The 12,391-nt window shown below is 43.5% G+C and overlaps 1 protein-coding gene across 1 annotated transcript in view; it reads left to right on the top strand.

The window, feature by feature from the left end:
* itgbl1 (integrin, beta-like 1) overlaps positions 1-12,391 on the top strand; it is a 132,444-nt gene that overhangs the window by 115,867 nt on the left and 4,186 nt on the right. The window contains exon 10 of the mRNA XM_035773088.2: positions 3,849-3,968. Coding sequence (XP_035628981.1) covers positions 3,849-3,968 — 120 coding nt within the window. The remainder of the gene's footprint in view (positions 1-3,848; positions 3,969-12,391) is intronic.

Raw genomic sequence — 12,391 nt, 5'->3', positions numbered from 1 at the left:
CAGGGCCAGCGCCAGAACAAATCTGTTGGATGGGAATTTGATTTCCATAGGGGGGGTTCTTTTTTTCCATGGGACCTCCTATGTCTGCATGCGCTGCACATTATTGTTATTTTTACTAGAGACGTTGGGCCTGGAGGGATCCCCCTTCAAGCTAATGTGCAGTCATTCTTACAGTGTAATTAATAGATTGTATGGATGTGCAAAAATGATCATTTGGTTGTGTTTGTGAAGGTCTTAACTAACTTTGGAATACAAAGAAAGCTTTTTCTTTAGTTTATGTTAATGTAAGATATATGTAAAAAAATTAATAATAATAATAATAATAAAATAAGGTCAAGCATTCTATCAATGAAACAGGAACTATATGTGTTGGCACGTGGTAACAACTTTTTGTTCTTGATAAATAGTGAAAATCAGCACAAAACCAAAAATGGTATTATAATGAAGTGTCAATATGAGAGCAGTCAAAAATAGTCAATTAACGTCCACTCGCGCTTACATTATGTGCGTCTTCACGCAACGGCATCAGTTGGAGCATGTCCATGTCACATAAACAAGGAAAGTTAGTGAGTGTGATGCGGATCTTGTTTTTTGCTTGAGATGTAGGATGTACTCTCTCAGTGGCTCCGGACACATGATCAGTGCGCACCGTTCTGTCTTTTTTTGCGCTTAGGCCTCGGAGTTGTTGGCTCAGGCTTAGGCTCAGAATCAGAAGAATTATCATCAGAGATGTCATGATTCTTATCTTCCCTGCCATCTGAGTCGTTTTCATTTCGATTTTGTAGCAGCGCGAATGCAGCATGTGCATCCATTCCTCTTGGTCTTCTTGCCATTGTAGATTACGCACGCTCTCACTGTGTAGCCTACTCCCAAGTATGCCAGAGTAGACTGATAAGAGTGCTTGGATTCGATGGACTGATATAGGGTATATAATTAGACACAATAGGATGGCCCTCCCTGTTCTTCATTCACAATTGGTGATTACATAATTATGCATTGTCTGCCTTCTCTCACTCATCAACTTACCCATTCTCTCCCATTCTCCCCCATTATACTTAACTTCATTTATTTAACCTTTTATTATATGTGAGATTTGTTTCAATATAGTTTAGGTGCAGTTTTGAGGCAATTATCGGGATGATTATCAACTGGGCAAGACAGCTTCAATGATCGGGAGAAGGAGAGGATCAGGCTCTACTGTTGGGAGAAGAAACTACTATCTCACCAGAGAAAGCATGCAATCGAGCAAAACAGCACCCCTCTGTCTCAGTATATGTAGCCCATGTATCTGATGCTGTCTGGACAAAAAAGTATGACATGTCATACTCTTTTTGTCCAGACAGCATCAGATACATGGGCTACATATACTGAGACAGAGGGGCGCTGTTTTGCCCGCTAAAATGATTTATCTGAGATTGATGTGTCTTTCTGTCGGCACACGTCTCAGTCTAATAATTTATCAATATTTAAATATTTTATTTGGACAGGAAAGGAGGTCCTGCTGCCTAAGGGGGCCGATCCCGCTTAGGGCCCTGAAAAGGCTCGAGCCGGTCCTGAGTGTACCCAATATCCAGGGTATATCGACAGTGCCTTCGCAAAGTATTCAGACCCCGTTACTTTTTTCACATTTTGTTACGTTACAGCTTTATTATAATATGGATTAAACTTTTTTTTTTAAATCCTCAAAAATCTACACACAATATCCCATAATAACAAAGCAAAAATAGGTTGGTAGACATTTTTGCAAATTGATAAAAAATTTAAAACGGAAATACCATATTTACATAAGTATTCTGACTGTTTGCTATGAGACTCGGAGTTCAGGTGCATCCTGTTTCCATTGATCATCCTTGAGATGTTTCTACAACTTGATTGGAGTCCACCTGTGGTAATTTCAATTGATTGAACATGATTTGGAAAGGCACACAGCTGTCTTTATATGGTCCCACTGTCGACAGTGCATGTCAGAGCAGAAAAAAAGCCATGGGGTTGAATAAATTGTCCATAGAGCTCACAGAGCTTCAGTAAAAGGCACATGACAGCCCACTTGGAGTTTGCCAAAAGGCACCTGAAGACTCTCAGACCATGAGAAACAAGATTTTCTGGTCTGATGAAACCAAGACTGAACTTCTTAGCCTGAACGCCAAGTGTCACGTCTGAAGGAAACCTGGCACCATATCATAGCCCGGACCCAAACCCGATCGAACATCTCTGTAGAGACCTGAAAATAGCTGTGCAGCGGTGCTCTCCATTCAACCTGACAGAGCTTGAGAGGATCTGCAGAAAATAATGGAAGAATCTCCCCAAATTCAGGTGTGCCAAGCTTGTAGCCAAGAAGAATCAAGGCTGTAATCGCTGCCAAAAGTGCTTCAACAAAGTACTGAGTAAAGGGTCTGAATACTTGTGTAAATGTCATATTTCAGTTTTTCAGTTTTTATAAATTAACAAACATTTCTAAAAACCTGTTTATGCTTTGTCATTATGGGGTATTGTGTGTAGATTGATGAGGGGGGAAAAAAACAATCAATTTTAGAATAAGGCTGGAAAAAGTCAAGGGGTCTGAATACTTTCCGGAGGCACTGTGCATCATCATGTGTTGGAGGCCGTATACTCTATTCAGCTATGTAACCAAAGAACAACTTGCATGTCACACTGACATTTCAGCCAAATGTCAGGTGCATGGAGATTACTGGAGTATGGAGTACTGTCATTGATCTACTAAACCAAAGGTGTGTTGTCCATCTTAGGACATCTTCACCCTCTGGTCTCACACCATCTTAGGCTGCACAATGGAGATGGGCATGTTTCAACATGCTCCTCTGCACTCAGACACAATCATAAGACTATCCTCTCCCCTTCAGTTGGGGTAAAGGTTAGAGTTAGGTTTCAGATTTGATGACTTTGTGGCTGTGCCAGCTGGTGACCACTCTGCCTCCAGAACAAGATTCATGACAACAAGCGGTAACCTATGAGTCAAGTGGAGTCAACCCTTCAACTCTCACACTGCAATCCTTCAGGCACACACTAACCACTGGGCAAAAACCGGTTGAATCAATGTTGTTTCAACGTCATTTCAACCAAAAACATCTATGTGATGATGTTGAATAAACACGGAAAACTAATATGATTTGCAGAAAGTCATCAACGTAAGGGTATTTCGTCTTTTTTTCACCCAACTTCGAACTTAAATCCAATGATATGGTGAAATGCTTTGTTGATTTCACATTGAATTCATGTTAGTTGACAACTCAACCAAATGCAAAACCAAACTAGACGTTGAACTGACGTCTGTGCCCAGTGGGTAGTCTATGGGGATAAATAGTGGAGACTGAAAAGACTTCTCCCGGGTTACAGCCATGAGAGATTCGTTCCCCTCTCATCCGTCTGCCTGCTTGCGTGCCTTGTCCAAGCATTTAACCCCTTACTATCCAGCCCGTCGCTCACTGCCCTCGATGTGCACTGGAGCACACAGTAGAAATATCTGATGGGGGAAATGCAAGGACAGTGCTTTTGTTGTTCAGGAGAGGAAGTACTGGGGGAGCCAAAGGAGGACAGACTTTTACAGTGAAGGCTTGCTGGGGGCGATTCCAGGGTAAAAGTATAGCTGATGTGATATACTAAAGGGGTGGACATGCATGGGAAAACTATGTCCCACTGGTTGGAACCAGCAGGCCTTATATTTTAATCCAGTCACAATTTAAAAAGGGTCAGGACGACAATACACTATGATTGTGAGCACGTTACCTTGTCCTCACAAATCTATCCTTATATTTTTACAACTGTGACTATTTTGTTGATTGCTTGAACGTCCGTTGTTGTTGTGTGTGTGTGTGTGTGTGTTCTGGCAGGGTCGTGTCACTGTGGCCGGTGTATCTGTTCTGGATCTCCTCAGGATTGGTGGGTCTCTGGGGAGTATTGTGAGTGTGACGATAGAGAGTGTGATAAACACGACGGACTCATCTGCACAGGTACAGTATAGACCACACACACACACACACACACACACACACACACACACACACACACACACACACACACACACACACACACACACACACACACACACACACACACACACACACACACACACACACACACACACACACACACACTCTGTCCAAGGCCCAATTCTACCGCCGATAATGGCCTTGGCTCGGTGTCAACGAGCAGGAGAGAAAGACAGAGACAAAGAAAAGAGAGGGAGAATGAGTGAGCGGAAAGACAGAAGAGAGAGCAGAAAGAGACTTTCCTCTTAACAGCCCAGATCTCATCCAGAAGTGCTATCTTCTCTCCACTGATGCTGAAAACCACAATAAGTTTAGTTTATGGGCACACTTTAAATTACATTTAGCTTCTAAAGGTTTCATAAGCACTTCATAAGTGTGTTGCAAATATTCTATAACCATATGTCATGCTTTATAAAAGGTTCATAAATGTAGCATAACTATGTGACATAATTACCAGCGTCAAATGTGATATGATATAAACTTTTGCTTTGTGAAGGGTGACAGTGTGCTGAAAGATGTCATACGCTCTAAAGTGATGTCATGTTAGTCACATTACACCTAATCTCGTTCCCAGACACATCCACCCAAATGTGCGGAAGTTCTGGTGGACCAACGCATCAAACATGGCCTTCATTAGTTGGGTTTAGGTTTATCATAACATTTTAGGAAGATAAATTGTGGAAATGGGTAGGGCTTAGCCATAATTATTACTTTTTGACTGTGTTAACTAGTGACGATGAGCTATACAAATAGAGTCGCACACCCAACTAGTGACAATGAAAAACACTTGACTCAGGTCAATCCTATAGTGTTCTATGGTCACTCCCACTATAAGGCCAACTTTGAATGGTTGGTATCCCAGGCTTATAGACTACAAGACCAAAAGTATGTGGACACCTGATTGTCAAACATCTCCTTCCAAAATCATGCGCATAACTATGGAGTTGCTCCACCCTTTGCTGCTATAACAGCTTCCACTCTTCTGGGAAGGCTTTCCACTAGATGTTGGAACCTTACTGCAGGGACTTGCTTCCATTCAGCCATGAGCATTAGTGAGGTTGGGCACTCATGTTGGCGATTAGGCCTGGCTCGCAATCGCTGTTCCAATTCATCGCAAAGGCGTTTGATGCGGTTGAGGTCAGGGCTCTGTGCAGGCCAGTCAAGTTCTTCCACACCAATCTTGACAAACCATTTCTGTATGGACCTTCCTTTGTGCACAAGGGCATTGTCATGCTGAAACAGAAACAGTTCTTCCCCAAACTGTTGCCTCATAGATGGAAGCACAGAATCATCTAGAATGTCATTGTATGCTGTAGCGTTAAGATTTCCCTTCACTGGAACCATAAAAAACAGCCCCAGACCATTATTCCTCCTCCACCAAACCTTACAGTAGGCACTATGCATTGGCATTGCACATGGTGATCTTAGGCTTGTGTGCGGCTGCTCTGCTATGGAGACCCCATTTCATGAAGCTCCTGATGAACAGTTATTGTGCTGACATTGATTCCAGAGGCAGTTTGTCACTCGGTAGTGAGTGTTACAACCGAGGACGGACGATTTTTACGCGCTACGCACTTCAACACTCGGCTGTCTCATTCTGTGAGCTTGTGTGGCCTACCACTTCGCAGCTGAGCTGTTGTTGGTGAACTTCACAATAACAGCACTTATAGTTGACAGGAGCAGCTCTAGCAGGGCAGAAATTTGTCAAACTGACTTTTGGGAAAGGTGGCATCCTATGACTGCACCACGTTGAAAGTCTCAGAGTTCTTCAGTAAGGCCATTCTACTGCCAATGTTTGTGTATGGAGATTGCATGGCTGTGTGCTCAATTTTATACACCTGCCAGCAACGGTTGTGGATGAAATAGCCAAATCCACTAATTTGAGGGAGTGTCCACATACATATCCTTCTGTAGCTCAGTCGGTAGAGCATGGCGCTTGTAACGCCAGGGTAGTGGGTTTGATTCCCGGGACCACCCATACGTAGAATGTATGCACACATGACTGTAAGTCGCTTTGGATAAAAGCGTCTGCTAAATGGCATATATTATTATACAGTATAGTGTATGTGCTGTGTGGGCAATAGCCTGGGGACGATGTTACACCAAGAAACGCCTACCTTGATGAAAGCAGCACCAGTGGCGATTTGAGCATGTACATCTTGTTGGGGCAAAAAAATAATAATGTGGGATGCATGCCAGCAAAGCCACTAAACAATACATTACTTGCACTGTAAAGGTGACTAACAGTGCACACAAACTGTTAGGGCCTACATAAACTGTCCCAACAGCAGAATCTCAACAGCCGGTCCCAATACCTTAACACTGCTACACCTGGCTATCAGTAGAGCCTTGTCTGGCAGCGAAACAGTTCATTCAGCCTCATTTGCTGCCTTTTAAAAAACATGGCTTATATGTCTGACTTGACCACAAATGTGGTTTCTACTGACAATTGAGATGTACAAGCTATGGCATAAGGGGACGATGAGCGGATAAGAGACTATCCGTAATTACAGAGGTAGTCAATATAGCTATTTGTTCAGCACTTTTTAAATGTACAGCCACAAAATTCAGAACATGGGCCGTTCTTACAGTGTCCTCCCTGTACACCAAATCAGAACGGTAGGATAAATAAAGGGGGCATATAAGCACACAATGAAAGCTCTTACAATATTCAATGATTACATTTCTCAAAAACAGTTTATAGTCTACACGTGCACCACAAAGTCAGAATAGTAGGCGGAATTAAGAGGTTAAAATATACAAAATTATTAGGGTGAGGCACATGGGCTACTAACAGCTTACTACACTTAGTATTACTTTCTTAGCTACAGTATACATCTCTCCCTGGCATCTAAACATAATTTATGCAGCAGCCTACAAGACATTTTTGGACTCAACTTGTTGTGCTGTGTTCACTTGGTCCTTCGTGGTCAAATTGTGTCATTAAACTTTGTCTTCAAAGTCTGACATTCTCTGGATTTATGGTGCTTTCAAGACAACTTGGAACACACCAAAAAGTTGAAATCATCATGGCATCAGTGATCTCCCGAGTTGGATGAAAGTTCAAAAATTATTTTCCCAGTTGTAGCTCGTTTTTCCAGAATTCCCAGTTGTCTTGAACTGACGAAAGTCAGATTTTGCAGTTCTGAGTTAACAGTTGTTTTCAGCACGGCACAAATCATGCTTCATTGACAACAATGATGAATGCTTATAATTTTAAACTTGGAAAAAAGACCCTTAATCTTAGACTTGGGACTAACACAGCCACTCCACTGAATAGCAGGCTTTGCAACACTTGCAGTTATCACTGATTCCTTCCAAACCAGTCATTGTTGAATTTGCCATTTCCAACTTGTTGTGTAATGTTTATATCCAATGGCTGATGAGCACCAATAGGTTTTATTTATACTTTCTCTTCATTATTTCTCTTCATATGACAAGGATTAAAGAGGATTTGCCAGTAGATTGTCGACTTTATTCATGATGATGACTGCTAGCTAAGATTTTGAAAGTATGATGTTGACGTGTCCAATCAAAACTACTATAGATATGTGATTTGACGTAATTTTATCTGTGTCCAATGGCCTTGAGTCTTCTTGGCTGGGCACTTCTATCAAATCAAATCAAATCACATTTTATTGTCACATACACATGGTTAGCAGATGTTAATCCGAGTGTAGCGAAATGCTTGTGCTTCTAGTTCCGACAATGCAGTAATAACCAACGAGTAATCTAATCTAACAATTCCACAACTACTACCTTATACACACAAGTGCAAAGGGATAAAGAATATGTATATAAAGATATATGAATGAGTAATGGTACAGAACGGCATAGGCAAGATGCAGTAGATGGTATAGAGTACAGTATATAAACATAAAGTGGCATAGTTTAAAGTGGCTAGTGATACCTGTATTACATAAGGATGGCAAGATGCAGTAGATGATTGTAATGGTTTTCGTCCTCCTCTTCTGAGGAGGAGTAGAGAGAAGGATCGGAGGACCAATTTGCAGCGTGGTAAGTGTCCATAATGTTTATTTTAATACATAAACTGAACACTACGTAATACAAAACAAAAACCTGAAATGAACGAAACAGTCCCGTGTGGTACGAACATTAACACGGAAGACAAACACCCACAACTCAACAGTGAAACCCAGGCTACCTAAGTATGAATCTCAATCAGGGACAACGATTGACAGCTGCCTCTGATTTAGAACCATACTAGGCCGAACACAGAAATCCCAAATTATAGAAAAACTAACATAGACAACCCACCCAACTCACGCCCTGACCATACTAAAACAAAGATATAATAACAGAACTAAGGTCAGAACGTGACAATGATATAGAGTACAGTATATACATATACATATGAGATGAGTAATGTGGGGTATGTAAACATTATATTAAGTGGCATTGTTTAAAGTGGCTAGTGATACATTTTTTACATCAATTTCCATTATTAAATTGGCTGGAGTTGACTCAGTATGTTGGCAGCAGCCACTCAATGGTAGTGGTGGCTGTTTAACAGTCTGATGGCCTTGAGATAGAAGCTGTTTTTCAGTCTCTCGGTCCCAGCTTTGATGCACCTGTACTGACCTCGCCATCTGGATGATAGCGGGGTGAACAGGCAGTGGCTCGGGTGGTTGTTGACCTTGATGATCTTTATGGCCTTCCTGTGACATTGGGTGGTGTAGGTGTCCTGGAGGGCAGGTAGTTTGTCCCCGGTGATGCATTGTGCAGACCTCACTACCCTCTGGAGAGCCTTACGGTTGTGGGCGGAGCAGTTGCCGTACCAGGCGGTGATACAGCACGACAGGATGCTCTCGATTGTGCATCTGTAGAAGTTTGTGAGTGCTTTTGGTGACAAGCCAAATTTCTTCAGCTGCGCCTTCTTCACAACGCTGTCTGTGTGGGTGGACCAATTCAGTTTGTCCGTGATGTGTACGCCGAGGAACTTAAAACTTACTTCCCTCTCCACTACTGTCCCATCGATGTGGATAGGGGTGCTCTGCAATCTCAACCACACTGCACACTGCCCTAACACACCTGGACAAGAGGAATACCTATGTGAGAATGCTGTTCATCGACTACAGCTCGGCATTCAACACCATAGTACCCTCCAAGCTCGTCATCAAGCTCGAGACCCTGGGTCTCGACCCCGCCCTGTGCAACTGGGTACTGGACTTCCTGACGGGCCGCCCCCAGGTGGTGAGGGTAGGCAACAACATCTCCTCCCCGCTGATCCTCAACACGGGGGCCCCACAAGGGTGCGTTCTGAGTCCTCTCCTGTACTCCCTGTTCACCCACGACTGCGTGGCCACGCACGCCTCCAACTCAATCATCAAGTTTGCGGACGACACAACAGTGGTAGGCTTGATTACCAACAACGACGAGACGGCCTACAGGGAGGAGGTGAGGGCCCTCGGAGTGTGGTGTCAGGAAAATAACCTCAAACTCAACGTCAACAAAACTAAGGAGATGATTGTGGACTTCAGGAAACAGCAGAGGGAACACCCCCTATCCACATCGATGGAACAGTAGTGGAGAGGGTAGCAAGTTTTAAGTTCCTTGGCATACACATCACAGACAAACTGAATTGGTCCACTCACACTGACAGCGTCGTGAAGAAGGCGCAGGAGGCTGAAGAAATTCGGCTTGTCACCAAAAGCACTCACAAACTTCTACAGATGCACAATCGAGAGCATCCTGGCGGGCTGTATCACCGCTTGGTACGGCAACTGCTCCGCCCTCAACCGTAAGGCTCTCCAGAGGGTAGTGAGGTCTGCACAACGCATCACCGGGGGCAAACTACCTGCCCTCCAGGCTGCTGCCAACACACTGACATTGACACTGACCCAACTCCAGCAACTTTAATAAATGGAATTGATGGGAAATTATGTAAATATATCACTAGCCACTTTAAACAATGTTACCTTATATAATGTTACTTACCCTACATTATTCATCTCATATGCATACGTATATACTGTACTCTATATCATCGACTGCATCCTTATGTAATATATGTATCACTAGCCACTTTAACTATGCCACTTTGTTTACTTTGTCTACATACTCATCTCATATGTATATACTGTACTCGATACCATCTACTGTATGCTGCCCTGTACCATCACTCATTCATATATCCGTATGTACATATTCTTTATCCCCTTACACTGTGTATAAGACAGTAGTTTTGGAATTGTTAGTTAGATTACTTGTTGGTTATCACTGCATTGTCGGAACTAGAAGCACAATCATTTCGCTACACTCGCATTAACATCTGCTAACCATGTGTATGTGACAAATAAAATTTGATTTGATTTGATGATGACGGAAGTGAGTGCTACGGGCGGTAGTCATTCAGCTCAGTTACCTTAGCTTTCTTGGGAACAGGAACAATGGTGGCCCTCTTGAAGCATGTGGGAACAGCAGACTGGGATAAGGATTGATTGAATATGTCCGTAAACACACCAGCCAGCTGGTCTGCGCATGCTCTGAGGACGCGGCTTGAGATGCCGTCTGGGCCTGCAGCCTTGCGAGGGTTAACACTTTTAAATGTTTTACTCACGTCGGGTGGAGTGAAGGAGAGCCCACAGGTTTTGGTAGTGGGCCGTGTCAGTGGCACTGTGTTGTCCTCAAAGCGAGCAAAAAGTTATTTGGTCTGTCTGGGAGCAAGACATCCTGGTCCGCTACGGGGCTGGTTTTCTTTTTGTAATCCGTGATTGACTGTAGACCCTGCCACATGCCTCTTGTGTCTGAGCCATTGAATTGAGATTCCACTTTGTCTCTGTACTGTATTCGGTTTCAGTTTCGAGCGAATGCTGCCATCAATCCGCGGTTTCTGGTTTGGGAATGTTTTAATCGTTGTTGTGGGTATAACATCGCCGATGCACTTCCTAAGGAACTCGCTCACCGAATCAGCGTATTCGTCAATGTTGTTGTTAGACGCAATGCGGAACATATCCTAATCCACGTGATCGAAGCAGTCTTGAAGTGTGGAATCAGATTGGTCAGACCAGCGTTGAACAGACCTGAGCGCAGGAGCTTCTTGTTTTAGTTTCTGTCTGAAGGCTGGAAGCAACAAAATGGAGTCGTGGTCAGCTTTTCCGAAAGGAGGGCAGGGGAGGGCCTTATATGCGTTGCGGAAGTTAGAATAACAACGATCCAGGGTTTTACCAGCCCTGGTAGCACAATCGATATGCTGATAGAATTTAGGGAGTCTTATTTTCAGACTAGCCTTGTTAAAATCCCCAGCTACAATGAATGCAGCCACAGGATATGTGGTTTCCAGTTTACATAGAGTCAAATAAAGTTCATTCAAGGCCATAGATGTGTCTGCTTGGAGTGGAATATATATACGGCTGTGATTATAATCGAAGATAATTCCCTTGGTAGATAATGCAATCGACATTTGATTGTGAGGAATTCTAAATCAGGTGAACAGAAGGACTTGAGTTCCTGTATGTTGTTATGACCACACCACGTCTCGTTAATCATAAGGCATACCCCCCCGCTCCTCTTTTTACCAGAAAGATGCTTGTTTCTGTTGGCGTTAAGAAAACAGCTGGCTGCACCGACTCCGTTAGCGTCTCTCGGGTGAGCCATGTTTCTGTGAAGCAAAGAACGTTACAGTCTCTGATGTCTCTCTGGAATGCTACCCTTGCTCGGATTTCATCAACCTTGTTGTCAAGAGACTGGACATTGGTGAGAAGTATGCTAGGGAGTGATGCGCGATGTGCCCGTCTCCGGAGCCTGACCAGAAGACCGCTTCGTTTGCCCCTTTTACGGCGTTGTTGTTTTGGGTCGCCGGCTGGGATCCGATCCATTGACTTGGGTGGAAGGCAAAACACAGGATCCGCTTCGGGAGAGTTATATTCCTGGTCGTAATGATGGTGAGTTGACGTTGCTCTTATATTCAGTAGTTCCTCCCGACTGTATGTAATGAAACCTAAGATTACCTGGGGTACCAATGTAAGAAATAACATGTAAAAAAACAAAATTATTCATAGTTTCCTAGGAACGCGAAGCGAGGCGGCCATCTCTGTCGGCGCCGGAAGGACAGATTGGCAACACCCATGGACTTAAATTTTCTAGCTCTACCCTTAGGTGACGTAGTGTCCCCATGAGTGACAGAGCACTGAGCCAATCACGGCGCAACGCTTCATATATTCTGCTGGCTTGCCCCATCACCACAGAAAGCACTGAGCTAGGCTGAAACACCTTTTGGAGCTGCCTTACTTTTGCATTGTTTGCAAACTGATACGTGACACGTATTAATGCCAAAATAACATGAAAAACAGGAAACGCCTGCCCTGAACGACGAGTCGCCACTGATTAGCACTAAGGGAATTATCACGAACAGCTAAAACAAC

Source organism: Oncorhynchus keta, chromosome 7, assembly GCF_023373465.1.
Source record: "Oncorhynchus keta strain PuntledgeMale-10-30-2019 chromosome 7, Oket_V2, whole genome shotgun sequence".
Classification (NCBI taxonomy): Eukaryota; Metazoa; Chordata; class Actinopteri; order Salmoniformes; family Salmonidae; genus Oncorhynchus; species Oncorhynchus keta.
Note: the sequence above shows the minus strand (reverse complement) of the source record. Positions and strands in the feature narration are given on the sequence as shown.